The sequence below is a fragment of the Athene noctua genome, chromosome 3 (assembly GCF_965140245.1).
Source record: "Athene noctua chromosome 3, bAthNoc1.hap1.1, whole genome shotgun sequence".
Lineage (NCBI taxonomy): Eukaryota > Metazoa > Chordata > Aves > Strigiformes > Strigidae > Athene > Athene noctua.
In genome coordinates this window covers 29,082,498-29,104,104 of record NC_134039.1, presented here as the reverse complement: position 1 = coordinate 29,104,104, position 21,607 = coordinate 29,082,498, and the positions used below count along the sequence as shown (strand labels likewise).

The 21,607-nt window shown below is 46.1% G+C and overlaps 1 protein-coding gene across 5 annotated transcripts in view; it reads left to right on the top strand.

Annotated features, from left to right (window-relative positions):
- CACNG2 (calcium voltage-gated channel auxiliary subunit gamma 2) overlaps positions 1–21,607 on the top strand; it is a 52,466-nt gene that overhangs the window by 134 nt on the left and 30,725 nt on the right. For 2 of the 5 annotated variants that reach the window (XM_074901336.1, XM_074901332.1), the window contains exon 1: positions 951–1,756. In XM_074901336.1, coding sequence (XP_074757437.1) covers positions 1,546–1,756 — 211 coding nt within the window. In that variant the 5' untranslated portion in view covers positions 951–1,545. Of the gene's footprint in view, positions 1–566; positions 910–950; positions 1,757–21,607 lie in introns of those variants that run through there. The other 3 variants (XM_074901334.1, XM_074901333.1, XM_074901335.1) reach the window with 3 other exon arrangements.

Below are 21,607 nucleotides of genomic sequence, written 5' to 3'. Positions count from 1 at the left end.
GTTACATTTTACCCGTCTCCTGGGAGAGAAAGGGCTGGCTGGAGTTGCGTGCGGGTCTCACCGCGGTGTGCGGGCTGCACTGGCAGCTCCGGTCACGTACGGCGGGGACGCGCGGGAGGCCGCGATGGCGGGGCGGGGGGAGAAGGGCAGAAAGCGGGAGAGAAGGGAGAGCCCCCGCTACGCCCGCGGGGATCAACCCTTGCCGGGGCTGGCAGCGGCGGGCCAGGAGCAGGGCGGGGGGAGGCTGCCCCCGCCGCCCCTCCCTGCCTGCCTGCCCGCGCAGAGCGGCGCGGAGCGGCGCGGAGGAGGGCGGCTGCCGCCGGCGGCTGCTGGGGCGCGGGTGGCGGGGGCAGGGCGGGCGGCGCGGGCAGGGGAGCTGTGTCCTGCAGCACCGCGGGCCGCCGAGCGCGCCTCCCGCACCGCCGCCGCCCGGGGAGCTGTCCTGCAGCACCGGCCTCCCGCCGCCGCTCCGCCCGCCCCGCCGCCGCCGCCGCCGCCGCCGCCGCCGCCCGGGGAGCTGTCCTTCAGCACCGCCGCCGCCGCCGCCGCCGCGGGGGAGCCGTCCAGCGCCGCGCCGCCGCCGCCGCCGCCGCCTTGATGCAGCAGTAGCGGGGCCCGGGAGCCGCCGGGGGCCGCCGCGGGGCAGGGGGTGCCGCAGCCGGGCTCCGCTCCGCGCCCCCCGCCCGGGAGGGGCGCCGCGCCTGTGCCCCCTCCTTCCCCCCCCCCGCCCGGGAGCCCCCCTCTCTCCTCGCCCATCTCCGCCGGGAGCGAGGACCGCGGCTGTGCGGAAAAGCCATGGGAGGCGAGATCTCGGCACCTGTTCAGCTGAAATCAAGGGTTTACAGTATACTGGGCACTCTGGCGTGGTGGTAGGAGCAAGCGAAAGGAAGGAGAAGCAAGCGAGAGAAAGTGAGAGAGGATTGGAGCGACTGCCGCTGCCGGGGGGGGAAAAAAAAAAAAAAAAAAAAAAAAGAAAAAAAAGCCCAACATAAAAACCCAAGGAAGATAACTGGGAAGGAAAAGGATTTTCATGGCGCAGGCTGCAGAGCTAAGCAAGAAGACTGAAGGTTGCATCTCTGCTCTTACAGTCTCTAACTGTCTAGGTCCAGATAATGAGAGATTGTGTTGAGGATGCTGCTGCTGCTCCCCTGTTCACTGTGGAAGCCATCTCCAAATTAGCCATTACATATGGAAACTGGAGACCAGAATTTTAGAAAAAGGGATTAAGGCGTCTCGTTTTGGGGGGGGTTTTCTCTTTATTTGTTTGGTTTTTCTTGGTTCTTTTCTCTCTCTTTTTTTTTTCTTTTTCCTTTTTCCTTTTTTATATTTTAACCAGAACGTTTCCAATTTAAAAGGCAAGCCTCTTCCCGTGTGGTCTTTCTAATTTACACTCTTTTCCGTGGGCTTTCTTACCTCCCTTTTTTGATATCTATCTCTCTATATATACCAATTATATTATTAGTCGGATTTATTATTCTTTTATTTTATTAAACACACACACCCCAAGAATCAGAAGGCGGTTGGGTATTTGTATAATGAAGAATTATGGGGCTCTTTGACAGAGGTGTTCAGATGCTTTTAACCACCGTTGGTGCTTTCGCTGCCTTCAGCCTGATGACCATAGCTGTGGGGACCGACTACTGGCTTTACTCCAGAGGGGTTTGCAAGACTAAAACTGTCAGTGAGAACGAAACCAGCAAAAAGAACGAGGAAGTCATGACCCATTCTGGATTATGGAGAACCTGCTGCCTGGAAGGTATTTGATTCTGGATGTGTGTGTGTGTGTCCCCTTCCCTCTCCCACCACCTCATATTTCTCCCCCCCTCCAAATAAATCCCTCCACATTCCACCATTTTCTCACTTCATTCCTTTCACCATGGATTGAGAGTGGTGTGCTCAGTTACTTAGGGCACAGAGGCAAGAAGACAAGCAAACCCTTCTCTGCTCCATTCTCTTCTCCCTTCCTCTTCCTCACACTCCCCCCCGCTCCTTCCCCAAAAATTCACTTCCCCCTCTAACTGGAATAATGTGTGTGTTGTTACAAAAACAACTTTCAAAAAACAATTGTGCAGTCTGCCTGTCTTCAGATTGTTTGTATTGTCTGAGAAAGCAATGGCAAAATGCTGTATTATTGCTGTGCTCCAGCTGTAACCACAGAGTGAAATAGTTGCTCTCTTTGCAAATGGCTTATTTGCAAAGACAAGACTAGGAGTGAGAGGCTGTGTGTGGAGGGGGTGACTGCAAAGCACTTTGGATGCAATTTATTAGTTCACTTCAGGAGGGAAAAAGAGAGAAAGGGAAGCAACCCTGTTATGTCCAAAATGCCTCCTACAGTAAATGTAATGATTCCAGTCATCTCGAGCAGAGTTCAGAGCATTTCATAATGTCTATAAGCAACCACATCTCACTGGGCTGGGTGCAGAGGGGTCTGGTTGGTGTCTGATTAGTTTGGTTTGGAGCTCAGATTTTTCCCCTGTTTGTATGTTGTTGGGGGGTGGGTTTTTGTTTGGGGCTTTTTTTTTTTTTTTTTTTTAATTTATTTTAAGGTTTATGGTAAAGGCTAAAAATAAAAAAGTCTCTGAATGGAAAAATCAGCCTAAGTCTGATGTGGTGAAACTGAGCAGCAACTCAGTGACATGTCTGATAGCAGAAGAGACACCACTGCAGCCAACTTCTGGAATCAGACGATCCTAAGGGAGGGGGAAAGAAAAGAGTGATTAACTTTTAAATATGTGTTGCTCAGTACTGCTATTGGCATACGTGTGGGCTGGGGAGGTGGTCTTCAGCCTGTGCTGGAGGGATGGGGGCAGCCGATGTAAATGCGTGGTTTATGTTACACACGTAACGAGAAGGAGAGAGCGAGAGCACAAGAGCACACATTACAGCCCATTGTAAAAGCCCTGTTTATGAATCAGCTCCCAGCTGGAGGGTGGGCTGCTGGGGGTTTATGGACATCCAGGGATAATGTCGGTGTCTGTCAGTGTCCACCAGAGCTGGGTGTGCCTGGAGCTCTCTGATGGGAGAGATTGGGGAGTGGGTACCGCAGAACTGATTTTCTAAGCTGGCACTGGGAGGTGGAAGGCAAGGGGGAGGGGGGAATAAACTATGTATGTCCTGATGTCTCTCACCAAAGCAAGCTAAAGCTGCTGTTTGGAAATGGTTGTGTCAGGGAAGAAGCGTGAATTTCCCCCCTGTTCTTGGTGCAAACGGTTGAGTGATGGCTGGACATGTTTTGAATAGCTAAGTGACTTCATTGAGCGATGGTCTATTTGACGCATACTGCATTTAGTGCCCTTTGTCAACCCAAACTGCTGCCTTTTAACATATCCTGCAGAGGAGCTCTATGCTGAATACTATATGCTGTCTCCATGCCAGAAAATCAATAGCAGTAAATTAACGGGGATATTTTAAACACACTCGCTCACACACACGCACACATTTCCTCCAAACAGATAAATATATAGAGGTATATATTTAAAAAATGAAAATCCTTTCAAATAGCTATTCATTACAACCAGGGGAGGAGACCTGTCCTTAGTTAAAAATTAATGATAGAGGGAAGGGAAATAAAAATTAAAAAAAAAAAAAAAAAAAAAAAAAAAAGGAAGCCCAAATGCAAAGCCATGCAAGGAAGGGAGGCTGCGGGTAAGAACTCCCTTCCTGAGCCATGTCCCCAAGCTGGAGGGCGGAGGGAGGCTGGGGTGGAGACAGGAGGTATGAGGACCCTGGCCAGGAGAGGCAGTGGATTCAGATCATGTCTATCTGCCCAAAGAGCTGTACCCACAGGGACGTGGTCTGAGGGGGAGGAGGAAGGGGCGGGTAAGGCTTGTCAGATCGGAGGAGCTTGGGCCTCCTTCTCCTTCACATCTGACAGGATCCCACAGGCACTGTGGAGAAATGGCTTGCATGGCAAAGAAAAGTGCCAGAATGCTGCCAATTAAAAGCTCCAAAGTGATCCCAGCCCCCCCAATGCCGTGCTGCCAGCCCAGTCCCTCTGCCCTCCCTGTTGATGCTCTCCAGCAGGCTCAAACTGCAGCCCTGCACAAGGGGTGTGAAATGCAGCCTGAGCACAAGCTGCACGGCCCTGGCAGGGTGCTCTCACTTGTCCCAGCTTTGTGAGGGTTAGGCTGGCCCATTCCCCCAGCCCCTGGATGCTGGGCAGAAGTGGTGAGTGGGTTAGGAGGGTGCAATGCACCACACAGGAGCTGAGCCCAACTCTGAGTCCCTAGCCTGAGGGCAGAGGTTGCACCAAAACTTGGAGAAAGACTTGGTAGCATGGTAGCACGGGCCTCTCAGCAGGAGGCAAAACCAGCCCTACAGGGCCGTGCTGAGCAGGGTCTGGGCACGGGTTTGCCTCATGGGGTGGCACAGCACCAGTCTAGCACCACTGCCACCGGGATGCCTCCACTTGGCTTCCCGCAGCCCCACAGCCCACATGGGCTAGTGACTGGCACTCTCTTGCTCCCAGGACAGCACAGACAAATATCCCAAATAGCCTCTGGACAGCAGGCCTCTTACTGTCATGTCTGATCACCTTAGATGGAGTTATCTTATTTCTCGGCAGCAGAAATCAGAAAGGTGTCCCTGATTGACTCGCTCTCCCTGGTGAGAGCTGCCTGCTGGTGAGTGGGAGGGAGAAGGGTGCAGCAAAGTCTTCTCTCCCCCATGATGCAGAGGGTTGCCAGATTTGTGGAGAGAAGGTCTTGGTCCCAGGAGGCTGGGAGAAGGGCAAAATCCTTGGACTCTGCTTACACTGTGTCCATGGTGTGGCACAGTCACCTGACAAAGGGTCTGGGACAAACAAGCTTCTGCTGCCTGGGGTGGGTGTCAGGGCAGGTATATAGGGTGATGGGAGGTAGTGAAGAGGAGGGAAGAAGGCTTTATAACAAGAAAATAATCAAAGAAGAGCCCAAACTGCCTTCTACTACTGGTAGGAAACCTCTGACAAGGTTGCCTTCATTTCTGGGGATGTGGGGGAATGCTGGCATTAGTCAACACTGTAGGCTGTCAGAGATGGTAGACTCCTCGTGTTCAAAATATTGTGCTAAATTGTCTTTTCTTGGCCAAGAAATCCAGCAGCAAAAATGGACATGGGGACTTAGGCTTGGGCTGTACACACAGATATGCTGCAGTCAGAATTGCAAGTTCCTGTTGGAGAATTTGGTCCCCAGGCTTCCAATTTTCAGATTCCCCTCTCTTCGGTCATTCTGTTCACCACAATTTACTTTCAGTTAGCATTTCAGATCTTTGTATTGTTCCAAAGAGGAGTGTCATTTGGGATATTCCTTCTCTAACTGGGTTTTATTTTCTCCCTTTCTTGTGTCCTACAGTGAGCCCCTGCTCCACGCTGGGGCTAAAGCAGAAAGGTGGTGTTGGTTCACATTACTGCAGATCAGACTTCTGATTTTTTTCCTAATCTTCCTTGAGATAATTCTTTCTCAGGCTTTGGGGTTGGCCAGATATGTCCCTGGGCCTTTGAAAAATCTTTGCCCCTCGAGGAAAATGGCCTTTCTCAGCCCTTTAACTGCGTAGGTACAAAACACACATGTACACCAAGCAATTGAGATCAGCAAGCTCATGCCACACATGGATACTGCACCTCTTACAACTTTGAAATGGCTGCAGATCTTCCAGCCTAATTCCTTCTTGGAACTGAATGCTTTAAAACCACTTTTTATTATAACTGATACCTTGTCTAATTCTTTCATTAGCTCCTGTAGATCTCCTGCAGGATCTCAAAAGTGAGCAACGATGACTTATCAGGGTATTATGAAGCAAGCAAATGAAATGTATTTTACATCTATAGGTTATTGGTTTTGTCATGTTGTCATTATTATTAGGAAAGGGATAGGTCTGGGAGGCTTTTACACCAAGGAGGGAGAGAGGAGTCCAGGGCAGGCAGGCATGAGTGATGCGCATGGGGTTAGACATCCCTGTAGATCTGACTGGTGTGAAGGCAAGTAATTGAATGAATGTTGGTGCAGAAAATAATTCCTGCCTAGAGACCCTTCCCAAGGAAAATTAATGAGCTGATCTGTTCCCTTTCCAGCTTATTATATCTGAACAGCACATGAGAGTTAAGTGCAGTTCCAGTGTTCACAAAAATGAAGAGCTGACAGTGAGGCAAGGCACTGGCAGTGGACAAGCTCCTGCCAGACAATTCTCGAGCTGCATCGCCTCCTCATGCTGCCTTCTCCCACTGCTGTTTGTTCCTGGGCCACCTCTTTCCTTTCATGCTCATCTTAAGCGGGGGTTTTTTCCTCATCTTCCCTCTTACCTTTCCCTATTTCCTTTCTTTTACCCTTCATTTCTGTCAACATCCCTAGTTTTGCACTGCAGAATTGCCTGCCGTCCTACTTCCAAGGATCCATAAATCTACCGAGGTCCTTTCCCCTGACTCTCGCTGTCCTAATCCAGGAGCTTTTCCAAACATTCAGTGAAATAGCAGTAGATTAAGTTAGGGTCTCCATGTCTTTGTGGTTCAGGACCAGGAGCAGCCTAGTACAGCCCTGAGATGCAGCAGGAGGCAATGTCCTGGCACATAGCTGATTGCTGCTGGCATTGCAACTGCCAGGGAGAAGGAGGATGAAGAGCTGGACAGGCCTTGGATGAAGAGGAAGACAAAGGATTTTAAAAAGTGGGGTGGCAGATGGTGAGGGAGAATTACTTGGGATCCCAAACTTGGGTGGGTTTGGTTCTTCTCTCATCTTAAATACACACCTGACTGTAAGTCACAGAAAAGGCAAGGGTTTGAGGGTCTGAGACCTGCAAGCTCAATTCCTTTGTAAGTTTTGACAAGGAAATACTCTTCCTCACCAGTGAGTTGCTAGAACTGACTTTTAAATTGCTTTTAAATTATGAATCTTCCTACTAACAGAGAAAGAGGAATGGGTTAATATTGTCCTGAAATGCACTAGCAATTGCCTTGCTGAAAAGAGTGAGAGCGAAATGTAGTGGGTGGGACATGGAGGTGCAGTGTGGCAGCAGTAATGTATAAAGAAATTATACAGAGCTAGAACAAATGTCTCTTTGCCAGGGAGACCAGGAGCTATTCCTATCCAAGGGTTCCCTTTTAACCCATTCCTTTCCCCATGCATCCCTCTGAGCCCCCGTCTCACTTTGCTGCAGTTTGGCATGAGCTAAGCAAGAGTTTTGGGGGAGGAGGACTGCCGAGGTTTGACAGTAGAATCTCCATATTTATTTAATTTAAAAGCAGTAGCGACGAGGTTGCCGGGGGGAGCTGGGAACATTTCAGTCTCTCAGATGTCGCTGCCCCCTGCCCTGTTTTAAGAGCAGATTCCCAATCAAGCATACCCGGTTTATCCCAGGGGGAGCCCTCGCTGCTCCATTCTGCGCTGTTTCTCCCTTCCATATTGCACTCGGTGTCAGGGGATGCACTGCTGCTGCCTTTCACAGACATGAAACCTTCCCCTTGCAGGGGGCTTTTGAGGAGGGAAGGGGGCTACTGTCTGGGGAATGGGTTAGCAGCAGGGCTCTCGCTCCATCTCCTCCCCTTGCAGACCCCATCTCAGGGCGACAGCTACCGGGCAGGAGAAGCAAGAGAGCACAGAACAGGTCAGGCATACACAGAACATAATGTAAATGCGATACACCTAAAAGTTATTTTTCCCTCTCCCCTATGACCCCAGCTTTTTCCTCACCCCCCATCTCTGACTTATCCTATCCATCTCCATTTTAATTTGCTCTTGTTTCCCTCCCCTGCCTTTCCTCTTTATTTTTCCCTTTCATCTTGTCTCTTCTGTGCCTTCTCTCCAAAGCAGCTTCTCCTTCATTATTTCTCCCTGTTTCCCTCCAGGTTCCCCAAGGCCCATCCCCCTTGCTCTTTCCTCTGTTACATTACCTTGTCCTTGCTGTCCTCTGTCCCCTTTGCTCCTGCCATCTCATCTCTCTGTCCTTTTTTCTTTCTGCCATCATTTCCCCCTGACTTTCCCCTATCTCACAAACAGTCAATCCCACCAGCTGAAGGACCCTATCCTTTTGGAGCTGAGCTGCCTCTATGCTCTAAAGCAACCCTTTTCCAACCACTCTCTGGCTCTCCACCTTCTTCTTTCTCCAGCCAGCATCCCCCCTTCTTGAAGCAGTATATAACACCAGTTGCTGTTGATATCTTCTCTTGCCCCCAGGGCAGCGCGACTACATCTGAGGGGGGGTGAGACGCAAGCCCCTCCTTTTGCTCCCCTCATTGCTCGTTGCCTGTGGTCAAGCTAACATCCCTTCACTCTGCTGTCTTCAACCTCCCATGGCCAGAGGGCTCACTGGCAGCTCAGCTGATGAGCTGGCTCATCTGCATGCAGCGAGCAACTGGGCTGTAAGGAACTCATGGCAGCCCTAAATACCCTCCCTGGAAATCCTCAGACATGGATCAGGCCAGGATCCAAATGGAAAATAGGGGTCTATGTAGCCATAACCCTGGGGCAGTTGCGCACTACAATGAGGGATCTCCAGTTGTCAGGAAGAAGTATCTCAGCAAGCAGTCATCCTTCTCAAGCTATTTACAGGGGAATTATTTCCTCTGAGATTCTCAGGAATGCCTAAGGGGGTGAGGTGACTGGGGCTGGGGTATCCATGCCCAATGGATCTGTATGATCAGCTGAATCAGGTCAGTGAGTCAGGTCAGAAGGTACCGCTGGCTGGTGGGAAAAGGGGGACTGCATACCATGCAGGGCTCTGCAGGAACCATGGCAACTCACTGGATGCCAGAAACAGGGATATTGCTGTTAGCGGCCCAGTGCAGCACATGGCTGTAGACAGAAAACCCACCACCAGCAAGTCCCTAGATGTAAGGAGTAGAGCATGGCAGATAACAAAGAGTGCAGGAGCAAGGGCCATCCAGCGTGGGGTTTGCAAAGTCAGAATAGGGTTCATAAAAGGGAGGACAGGGACAAGGAGGAGTAGGAAAGACCGTGTGTATGAAGGCAGCCTGCAAAACTAGATGTGTTTGCCTGGAAAAGGAGGTTAATGAGAGGGAAAGTGATTGGAATGTATTGAATAATGAATGGGCTAGAGAAGATGGATCAGTAGCTCTTGATTTCCCCATTTTGTAACACACAGACAAGAGGACCTGATGTGAGTCACTGGAGACCCAGTTAAAGCTTTCTCATTTGATGCATATCAGGGCTGTGGAGCTCATTGCCACCGGAGCTCCTGTGGCCAAGATTTTAACAACATTTAGCAAGCAAGTGGGCATTTACGACAGAGTTCACAAAAATTAAGCATCCTCCTAATGGATATGAATAGCATTTGGGGTGTTCTGTAATTCAGCAATTAAGCCAGTCGCCATAAAAACTAGGATAACATTTCACAAGGGCAGTCTATCCCCTATCTGACTGCTATGTGGTTCTTGCCTCTTCCCTGAAACATTTGTCAGGGATTAAATGGAGCTCAGATTTACTTAGTCTGGCATTTCTTTTGTTTCTACATGCTATGCTATGCAGTTGCAATATAAGATGCAAACTAGGCCTGCGTTTCTGCTGGTGTCAATGACTGCCCTAATTTGACAAATTAACAGCAAGTTTAGATATTTCTATCATATTTTTCTATGAAAGATCTGGGATAGAGAGCAATTAAGAGCATATGGAATTAAGTGGAGTCCTTTTTCTTCACACCCCAGGGTATAAAGTAAGTAGTTAGCAATGAAGGTGCTATATATGTGCAAAGAATTATTATTGTTGAAGTCCCTGCTTCCCAGAAAGCAATAGGTTTTGGGTCTCTTTGATGCTATCATGACTAAATTAGAAATGAGGTTGTCTCTTTTCTCTTGTATCTGTGGAAATGATTACTGAACTGGCGTCTGATGACGTCCAATACTGTAGTGTTTTTATGCACAAGAGATGAAGGCCTGATTCTCCCCATGTTTGCACTGATGCAACCCCACTGACTTGGACAGAGCCACGCTGCTTACATTGTCCATGTAGGCAAGGGGAGAATGAGGCTGAGGAAGGTCTGTGCATGCTTTAAACAACCATACCCCTGAGGTCACTGCGTGTCCCCACTTTGCCAGTGCCTACTTGACAAACCAGGGGCTAAATTCACTTTCAGTGAGAGTGGGTGCGACAGCCCCAAAGTTAATGAGATTCTGCATTTATTTATGCCAGCTGTTCACCCAGTCCAGCAGTTTCCTGAAAATATTTTTAAACTATTTTCATTTTCATCATCTTTTACCCTCATTAGAAAAATTCAACCTGGCTGCCTTCTCTGTGGGGTGAAAACCCTCTTACAAACTCCTCACCTTGGATCAGCGAGCATGTAAAATGGCAGAGGTGCCCATGAACCCTATGGCATTTATCTTTCTCTTTTTATTCTTTCTGCATTTGTATCTTTCATTGAATCTCTTTTATTTACTGACAGCTTTCTGTCTCCCAGCCCCATTTATCCTTTTGTGTTACAGAAAATGTCTCCCATAAAATTCCAAACTATACAGTCAGAGCGTTCATAACAAGCCCAGCAGGATAGGTGAAATCTGCTTCTGTTTTTGTGGCACAGGCCACTGAAGTTTTTATGCTAGCTTCCTATCAAAACTATAACTCCCCAGAGAAGCATATGGACTTTATCCTGTACCTCCTATTCCCCCAGAGCATATACTCCTACCTGCTAGCCGTGAAAAACAGAAAATGAGGATGATACACAAAAACTCAAGAATGCAATGCCTTCCTATCCATGGGTAGGAATTTTTCTGATGTGTGTTTTTGCTGGAAGCAAACAACTATAAATTTCTGATTTAGCTTGTTGTGTAAAGTATACATTCTGTCAAACAAAGAATAACACTATCCACCTCCCTCCCCTGGATTTTCTATCCCTTTCTGATTTTTCTCTTCCTATTTCTCAGTTTTCATTCTCCTTCTGAACATGATTTTTTTTTGGGTCTGTTTTATTTTTTCTCCACCCACTGCTTCATAACTACATTTCATTCTTAAATTTGCTATTGCTCAGAGAACTTGTCTCTTTTTTCAGGTCTTGTTTATACCACCAGTGTAGCTGCAACTTGAACACTGAATATTTCCCAGGTTTATGGTCATGTTCATTCCGTAGCATAGACCAAGCACTGTCAATCAAAGCACTTTTGATCCAACCTTATTTCCTGATTCCTGGAACCTTACTGTGACCTGTCCATTTAACAAGTAAATTTCTGAGAATCTGTTCCCAGAGCTTTATTTCCTCCTGAAGATGTTGCCTCATACTTTTCTTTTTTAGTTTCAATTTTTTTCATTCTTGGTTTCATTTTTTCTTCATTCTTTCTGTCAGTCCCCTTCAGAATTCACTGTTTTGTCTTCCCTTTTTCTCCACGTCTTGTGTCAGCCATTTTCTCCCCCAGCCCTCACCCCTGATGACATCTCTTCCCTTTACATGTCTAGTCTATAGTCCTCCTGGGTAGGAATTACTCCTCATGATCCTATTCTGTTCAGCTTCTATGGGGAGGTGGTGGAAAATGATTGACAACAAAGTCTGTTTGTGTGTGTGTGTGTGTGCGCGCGCACACATTCACATGTGCATCTCCTTTCAGATACAGTGAGTACGAAGGCTTGGTGGTTGAGATGAAGTGGACTGGCTCTGACTTTTGCCTTCCAGACAGCCATGAGGAGTCATTTCTGAATACAGATGCCCCCTAGAATTGCCTTCAGAGTACAGGGTCTCAAGGGTTCAATCATGAAGAATTTCTGCTGCTTCCTTTTAGATTCAAGCATTGCCATTTTCCTTAGGCTGAGGGTCATGGGTTTTTGAAGGGCAGTGGCAGAAACATGAAAGAAGAAATTTTTCTGTTGCTCATTTTTGAGAGAGGGAGTGAATGAACTGTGATAAATATTTTTCTGTATGTAGCTAGAGCTGTCTCAAAGAAGTGACAGAGGAAACAGATGGCAGAGGCCCTTTATAGGCAGCTGCTGTTGTCTCTTAAGGTGTCACCATCACAAGAAAAGTGGTTGTAATTGGGGGGCTTCAAGATCAATAGGACCTGAAAGGACTCGAGCAGAAAAGAATGTAATCTCATGTGAAAGCAGGTGGGGGAGAGAGAAATCAAATATTCAGAGACTAAGGAATGGTGCTTGGGAGGTGAAATAAAGTAGAGGGAATAGGCTGAAGCAACTATGAAGTTCTACTGAATTACAAGACCACAGGATGGATGGTTTGCCTGCATGTGGGAATTCATACTTGGCCATTGTAGGCAGGGTGAAGATCTGGTTTAGAGTATTTTGGGGACAGCATGAGGGGCTGGTGTCCAGAGGAAGCAACTGAGTGAGAGACAGAGATCCCCAACACACTGTGGAAATGCAGCTGAGGGAGAGGAAAGGTCCAGGAATAGCTGTCTCCAGGCTCCTGTCTCCTCAAACTTGCTTCAGAACACCCCTGCATTGTGGGATGAGGGAGTTCTACAGTTTGGTGTGGAAGCCTCTGCCACAGATATTCCTCAAATAATTTGCCTGCCCAGAGCCCTATCATCTCAGTGTATTCAGCACAAAGAGAAATTATAAGTTGACCTGTAAAATAACAGAAGTGGAAACATGTAGCTTCTCCTTCAAGAAATAACCAGGACTAGGTTCCTTCATGTCTTCCAAGTCTGGAGGGATTGTACAGTGGGCTAGACCCCTAAGCCTTCCAGTCATGGAGTTGTATAAATCTGTCTTGCTCCCCTTGTATCTCCAAAAGTAGGAGCCATGTATTCCTTTCAAGTAGGACAAAATTCACAGAAAAGTTCAATAGGAGGTTTGGGAGGAAACCAGGGAGGATGACAGGGCTATCATGAAGTGCAAGGGTTTGGGGTCACAGCACAGCTGTGAACAGGCTTGATGTTGAAGACTAATTGGACCTGAATGTTGCACAGTGTCCTCTATCTGACACACCTGAACTATTGCAAATGTATTCAATAGTCTCAAAGGAAACAACTGGCAAGAGCAGAGCAGAGCAGTGCAGCTGTTTTGCTGTTGGGAAAGGGAGCAACAGAGGAACTAGTATGTCTACCCTGCTGAGAGAACTGCAATGCAAACAGCAGCACAACACACAGGAGAGGCATGGGATTGACAATTTTCCTAAATTTCAGGTGACGACCTAATCATTGCACCACTCTTCTCCAATCATCACCCCACTCTTCCCCTCTTCAGTCATCACTTTGTCCATATGTTCACAGGAAAGCATAACTCAGAAAGGCCAAGAACAGCTTTCCAGGAATTAATTCCAGGGGCTGTCTAAGACCACAGGAGAAAGGTGTTTTTCTATGTGCTGCATCATTACAGTTTGGCCCACATTTACAGGAACAGCAAGGGGGAAAGCATTCAGAGCAAAGCAAGACTGTGAGAAAGAGCACTGTGAGGACGTAAAGGCACCAGGACGAGGGAGGATTTATTCTCTTCTGCAGAAACTGAGGAATGGGTTGTTTCTGGGAATAGACTGACTCAGCTGTGGAGGAAAGCATCTGCCTGAGGGGATGGTTGGGGCTGGAAGGGTCTGTGGCAGCTGGAAAGTAGAGCTGGCCAGAAGGAAAAGCAGGAGGGGACCCAAGACTTGGCCACAGCATGGCATGGGGAGGTGGTAACAGGAATACAGTGTGAGAGCTGGAAGGAGATAACTGAGAAATATGGTCTGAATGAGGAGGGTGAGTCAGAAAAAAACCTGGGACTCAGAAGTAGGAGAGACTTGAATTGCAGAGAGCAGGAGGAATATCAAATGGGACTGATGGATGGAGAGACAGACCTCCTCATCCATTTTCTCTGCCTTATGGAATGGGTGAGATTTTCACTTGTCTGATTCCAGCATCTGCTGCCCCTTCTCCCTCTCCCCCTTGCTCCATCCCATGCGAGAAAGAAGGGTTTAGACATATAGACAGGGCAGGATCAATCACAGAAACCAACCCGCCATGGACCTGTAGCAATTTGGGAAAAGTGACCAGTGTCTGTAGCTCCATGCGGTAAAGTCTGACAAAGGAAAGTTGAAGAGATGAAGAATCAAAGGAACTGGAGTATAAAATTTTTGTCCTAACTTCATGATGCCAAGAAATTTATCTATGTAGGTAACTTCAGGCAGACATGGCCCCCTCCTACACTGAGGCTCTCTGGTGGTCTCGCAGCTGTAAGCACATAAATTTGTCCTTCTCCTGGAGACCTGGGGTAGAGTTTTCATGGCAGAGAACCCATGATTTGGCCAGATTATGTTTGGTAAAGCAGGAGAACCAAAACTTAATGCTCCTCTCTGGCTGCTGCTCTTTGGCAGAGGGTTTCTGAGTATTTCACCCTTTATTGCCGTTGTGCTATTGCGGCTGCACCAAAAAGTTTCATGTTGGGTGGAAACACCTTTATGCTAGATGCAGTGCATACACAAGAGCGAGATCCCTACATCAAAAAAGTGAAATCTAAGATGACAAATAACGTACAAAAGGCAGCAAAGCAGAAGAGAACAAATGTGTAGAACTTTTCTGCATTGTTGCTCTTGACATCAGTAAGAGGGTATTACACCTAGAACTGACTTCACCTCTTTCTCCAGGCAGAGCAAAATGCACAATAAGGCATGTCTGTGCAGCACCAGGCAGTGCCAGAAGGTGATACTCGAATACCTCTAAGCAAGCTAGCTTAGGTATTTCAAGCCCTAATGGCTACTCAAGCATGGTGCTCTCTGCACAGGCAAATTAGGAGTGTGTCTGAGAGCTGTCAGGATGCAGCGTTTACTCAGGTGTGCTGCTTCCAAGACCTGTGCAAGGTCATATTACATTGTGCCATGGAGACTTATAGTAAGAACCTCTCTCAGCTCACAATCCATATCTAATTCCCATGTCCCCATACAGGCATGTCCTTGTGGTTGGAGGGTTTTTTCCCTATACTTGGTGATCAGAGGTGGTCTGTAAGGGATGAGTGATCACATTTTATTCTGTTCCTATGGGAGAGGTACTTTATTATTTGGAGTTCTGAGAGGGAGCTTGGTCCCAGACACATGTCTCCAAGTGTTTGAGAAATCTGGAGCCAGAAGGTGCCATCACAGCTGGCTTTCCTCTTTGCAGTTTTAGCAGACAGGGCTGAAGGACACAGAGATTAATCTTTATGTGACCTGCAGATCCTGTCCTTTCACATGAGGGCTGAAGCTTGCTGAAGAGGCAATGCTGGAATGCTTTTGCCCCTGTGTTATCTGTCCTGGGAATATACAGCCACTTCCATCTCTGAGGTTGGCACTTACCAGTGAAAATTCATTGAATTTATGACAAAACTGCAGGATTTACCAACAAAGAAATAGTTTGTTCTGAAAATAAATAAAATCTGATCTGGAGGTGGTAATTTACTCAGATACCCAAGAGATCACTTATTTTGAGTATCTTGTTTAATTCTCACTGAGACTGCTAGTTTTCTGTCATTCTTGATCTTAGTATTCTTGGAAAATGGTGTAATATGTTACATGGCTTCTTCCCTATAGTAAAAACAAAGGGAAGGACTGAAGGAGAGGAAAACTCCATGGCCATCACTTCACTGAGCTGCACCATAGCAGGGACAGAGGTTGAACTCACATCCAAAAAAATTCTTAAGACCTATATGAAGCCCTGCTCTTCTTTGGGATCCACGTGAAGATCTAGATCTCTGCAACAGATATACAGTCACTAGCTTTTCCCAAATAATGAACTAATCATAGATACTAAAAATAGGCTGCATTGGAACATCAGTTCAGCCATTTGGAATGTAGAGCAAACAGCACCGAATGTGTTTAATGAAGTGAAAGAGCTTTGGTTTTAATCACTGAGCTATTGATAAATTGTTGATGGGTGATCAAATGTGGACTTTGCTTTCAAATGTTGCGACTTTATGAACCTGTCAAGACCCTCCTAAGCCACCCTTTTTCCTTTCATTGCTAATGTAGTAGCACTTCCTGCCCTTTTCAGGACCTAAAATAAGAATAATTCTAACGTTGGGGTTTTTTGTTTTTTGGTTGGGTTTTTTTCCCCAAATAACAAATATTTAGCCTCTGGGCCAGTGATCAGTTTTCAGGAATAAACGTTCATAGTTGTACAAAACCAGACCCTGGAAATTGGGTTGGATATGTGAGAGAAGGTGACAAGATGGGAGACAGATCAGTTTACATGTCTACATGCTGTTAGGAGAATAACACCAGGGCATTACATTAGGAGGATGGTGAGACTGAATGAGGGAGAATCTGGTTTTTAATTGTACAGCAGCAAAAGGAGTAGGGAATTGGGGTAGAGCCTAAAGCTGAGGGGAGATTTAGTTTTCATGCAGGGAAGGAAGTGAGCTGGGACCTCATGGATGTTATGCAAAAGGAATAAGGGAAACTGAGACTCAACTAGGAAAAAATAGGTCTGTTATGAAGGTTGAGACAATACTATTGAACCAGTTTAGTTCATGACAGACTCTATTGGTTGTTCTTCATATGTGGACTAGACCTTCCACTATATCTGGATTATACTCAGTCCAGAATGACAGAGGAGGAGAAAAGAGACTTAAACTACTGTCACATTCATGTGTCCCTGAACTTACGTCATCCAGGCTTTCCCCTACATACAGTATGTCTTCAGATAGAACTCAAGCTAAATTCTTTGCTGTCTTGTGCTATTAAATGGGGTGAAACAACTGGAACAAATTTGTGGACTGAGCCCTATATCTATGCTCTGGCTGATGTATGCTAATACATCAGTGATATTAGTGGACAGCTTGCTATGCACCTTGAAGCTATCTTTACTTTTCCTTCCAGTGGAGAACCACAGTGTCTTTCTCATGGTCTGCAGGAAATGTCAAACCATATTTGAGATATAGTTTATACTCTTTACAACACTTTTAACACTGGTTTGCTTAGTACACACAGTCCTTAGCAGTTTTATGCTAATGTTATTGGGGTGGGGGACATCATCCAACCTGTGCTAAGACAGTATAGTAATTAATTAGCTGACTGAACATTTATATTCTGATTATAAACTCAAAAATTATTCAACTCTATCCTATTAGGAACCAGGTTTTCCTTTTAACCTCAACTGCAAACCAGCTGTGCAACAATGTGCTCATACCTTAGGGTGATGAGAGCAGCAGAAAAGCCTAAATGGGTTGCTAGAGAGTGCTACAAGTAAAGTAGAGATGTATTTCATTAGCGTTGGGAGGATTGAACAGCTCTTTAATTGGATGAATCACCCAATGGGTGTGTTCATGAAGCCAATCAGAGCATGTCAGTTCAGTAGAGCCACAGTGAGCAATGCTGTGCTGCATCATTTGGCATTCTTCAGTGAGTGGTAAAATCCATGTCATTTGTGATAAATCAAATGCTGTCACAGGGCCAGTCTTGTGGGTCATGCTAGGCTATCATGGTGATTTTGCACTGGTTATATCAGGTACTGCTGTGTCATACAGGTTTTTGCTGGGTCATGGGTTCGTGCTAAGTTCCGCAGACACCATCTCTTGAAGTCACCAGGAGCCCTGCTAGAGTATGTCAGGGGAATGATGAGAAGGGTTTGCTACATAGCCTTCTAGTGCACCTGGTTACAGCCTCTTCTCATGGCTGAAGTATCTCTTCCCTGGAAAATGTGTATTTGTCTCTATTAAATAGACATGGTGACTTTTCTGATTTGTCCCCTCCAAAATACCTGCCCAAGGCCCAAAACAGGCAAGATCTAGTTTTGAGCCAGTGAGTTCTTTTTTTCAGAACAGAAAACATCATACTGTTTCAGTTAATTGTATTGTTGCCTGACTCTGTAGAGTCGGAAAGAGATCCTGCCCTCTGCTAACATAGCTGCACTTCGCTGGTTGAAGTTCCCAGTTATAAGGAAACCCCCACATAACCAAGAAATGTATAAATGTCCCCTCAGTTAAGGGATGTGGCCGAAAGATGAACAGTACAAGTAACAAGACATCATGTTCCAGGAGTCCCCTGTTTCAGTGGTACCCTGTTTTGAGTTATGATTTGGTCAGGTTTGTGTTAGAACAGACCTGAGGTGACTCTAACTTGCATCAGAGACTAAGCCAATCTCTTCTGGTCTGATGGTCAGAAAAATACAAACGCAGCACAAAGCCCCCTTTAACCCCCACACTGTCCATCCTGTTTGAGATACCACTGAGAAAGCTGGAAATCCACAGCTTCCCTACAGAAGTCACTTTGAATGACAAGAGTTTAAAATGTTGACATTTTTATGCATAAAAAGACTATTCTAAGATTTTTTTTTTAAGGATCATTATGTACTCCTGTGAGGTCTGTGTGGCTAGTTTAGTAGTAACTGGTGCTTATTTTCATAGAGAAGGAACATAAGAATAGTCCCAATAACATTTTTAAACATCTCAAAATAAATTTCTTTTCCATGACACACACGGCACCTCCAGAATAGAGGGTGGCAGATTGTGGTATGAAAGTTTTACCGGTACCAATCAGGATGACATTCCCAACCCACTAGTGCCATCACTGGTCAGGTAAACAAAGACTAACAGATGATTTACTGAGGAGATGCCCCATTTTTCATCAGCAAAAACATTGCTGCTGGTGACGTTGCAACTTGTGCTTTCTATACATGTCATTGCTGTCCTCTGCTCACAGAAACATAAGTAATTCTACTAGTGCATGTTTTTTCACTCCTTGATGCATTTCATCACGCAGTGTCCCTGGAGCACAAGAAAATGCTCCCATGCCCATTCTATATGTGGAAAATTTTGGACACAGGAAGGTTAAGTGGTTAGACAAGTATACACAAGGACTGCAGCAGAGTGGAACTCACTATTCACCAAGTCTTAAGCCCATATCCAGATGACTCCACCATCCTTCCAGACCACTGTTTACCTGGCCCCACTGCCTATCACATCCAGAAAGTGTGTAATACAGGGTATTGCCTGTTTTCCAAGTGTAAAGTACGCAGATGATCTCTAAAACACCATGGAAATGTCATGGATTGCAATCAGTAACTTATTAGAGCTGATTCAAGTTCTACAGTACTTCTTGCAAGCTCCCAGATTCTTTGAATATGGGAGGTCTCTGCAGGAGCCACATCAGATCTTGCTGGTCTTCTATTGGAGTCAGTGAGTGAGCCAGGAAAAAAAGTTATTCCCTCTGCAATTGAAATCAAACTCCTATTTTCCTCAGCAGAGCTATTTTAAGTCATTCATTATTATCTTTTTTCTCTCCAAAGCAAAGCCCATTTGATACCCAGAGGTTGTTAGAACCAAAGGGTTTTAGAACACTTGGGTATTATTCTTGCTGCAGTTGCAGACTCACTTGGTACCTAAAAAAGATTTTATTAAAAAACAAACCAACTATACAATGCTTTGAGTGAGAAGATGAAAAGAGCAAAAGAAAAAAGTAAAATCCATGCTGTTGAAGTCTTGGGCAGTGTCAGGGAAGTAAGGCCTGAATTAGACATATTTAGTCAAATCTACAGCTACTACAGGTGAGCATAAACCACTGATTCTTATGCTCATCAAGGATGCGTGTCACACCAAGATGCAGATTCATTTAACCTTTGTGATGTAGGAATGACCCACCACTGAGTTCCCATGTATATCTGCAGCAGATACTGTCTAATAGCAACAACGTCACTGTGGGTATGCCTTTCCACGTCTTGCTGCATTCCAGCTTTCTCCTCAGGCTTTCCATGTCAGTTGTAATTCACCTGGAGAAATTTTCAGGTGTGTTTTTCTACTGCAAAAACAGGACATGGAAACATATCCACATTAACTTGCCACCACAGAGCAGCCTCATGCGTGATGCAGGCAAAGACACAGCTTGACCTCCTACTGCAGTTGCCTTTCTCTGCAGGCTCTCACAACTTCCCCAAGTAGCTTAAATGCAGCTTTTCACAAAATCCTATCATGAAGGCATGAGCCTTCTGGCTTACATTTTGCTTCATCAGGCACTACTAAATGTGGTAAAGATGAACTTTGCACATGTCTGAACCCAGCATCTCTCAGAAAATACAGATCATGAGAAAACAAATACAATATCCCCACCCACTGCTTCTTCTCCCTTCGACTCAGTGGGGGATCTGCCTTCAGATAGCTAGCTCATAATTTGTCTTTTCTGAAGGTGGTTATTCCCTTCACTAAATTAGGCTTTTCTCTTTAAAAAAACACTCACTCCCCTCTCTGCCATCCATTCTTTCCTGTCTTTTAGTGAAGTTTCCTGTTTTGTTTCTCGCCCAAGTGTTTCTTTAATCCTTCCCTTCTTTACATGGCTTTGTTCAGATTTTCATCATGTGCATAGGGCTCAGCAATCCCACCACACCTGTTTTCAATCTCAGTCATCACTCACCAGGGCTCAAGGACCAAACACTGTCGAGAATGTATGAAGGAGTCTTCTGCCTAATAGTGAGCAGGCATCCACACTGAAGCTGCTCTCATAGTTACAGAAATGTAGTAACACTGTGACATCAAGGAGAGCACACAGCTCATGAAGAGGTCCCACGTCAACATGAGGCTCAGGACCAGCTGTTCAACAACTGGCACCCAGGGAAGAGGCTTTTAACCTAGTGCTATTCTAGTAGTGTTGCAGGCTCAGTAAGTATTTTGAAAGAGGTAGAGATATTTATCTCAACAAGCAACTGAGGCCTTCAGTTGCTCATTTGGCAAGTGTTCAGAGCTGCTGGTTCTGGAGGACACCTCTACCCCTTGGAGTTCCCTGCACAGGAGCTCAGAGCAAAAAGATGAGATCAGGACACAGGTTATCTTCTGGCTGTTACATGAGTCAAGGACCCAGTGCACAGCATAACCTGAATGTTTTTATAAAGGGAAATAGGTGGAAGCATCACATTATCTGTGACTGCAGCTCAGCAGATGCTCCATTTGCACAGTATAATTTATGAGCTGTGCTGCAGTATGATTTAGAGGGTTGAGGACAGAGTGCTTTGGTTTCATCAGGGATATGGGGGTAAGGGAAGGCTTCCCATGAACAGGCTATGAATTCAGTTTAGGGTATGAGACAGTCTTCCTACACTGACATGCCCACACACAGATCAATGCACAGATCATCCTTGGAGTAAGGATGACTCGATGGGCTCTTATTATAAATGATCCCTGGCTAACAACATAGACAATGTAATTTATGGCTCTTCCTGTATTTCTGAATAATCTTCAGTAGCTTGAACTGTCCATAAATCTATTGCTGTTCTTTGGATAGAGGTGTGAATCCAAGGACTCTCTGACTCTGAAAATTATTAAGTTTGGCAAGCAGAAATCAGTTTTTAAATCCAGGATTCACTCTCCTCTCATTTAAATACTGCAGGAAGTGGTGACACACTTACAGGAAGTAAGGTCTGATTCTGGTAAACTGGTCTGAAATAATTTGCCATTTTCAGAGCAGGATGAAACACGTGGCAATTATAATGCAAGAAGCTTTATGAGGATGTAACTGTTTAGAAGCTGATTAAGAAAAAGGATTTGGCATCCAGTCTGGAATGGTAGTAGAGGGAGGGATGGCTGCATGGCAGGACTCCTGTTGGTGTATGAATGTCTGCACCATGGTGGCATTGTTATCCCCTTCTTGTCCTGACAATATACAGTCAATGGCACTTCAGGAGGTGGGTGGGGGACATCTGGTTAATGAGGAACAGATGGACATCATCAGACGTGCACTATACCTGCTCTTCCCTTTGCTGCTCCCTCCCTCGCTCTCTGATTTCTCTGTTCTCCCCTGCAGCTGAGCT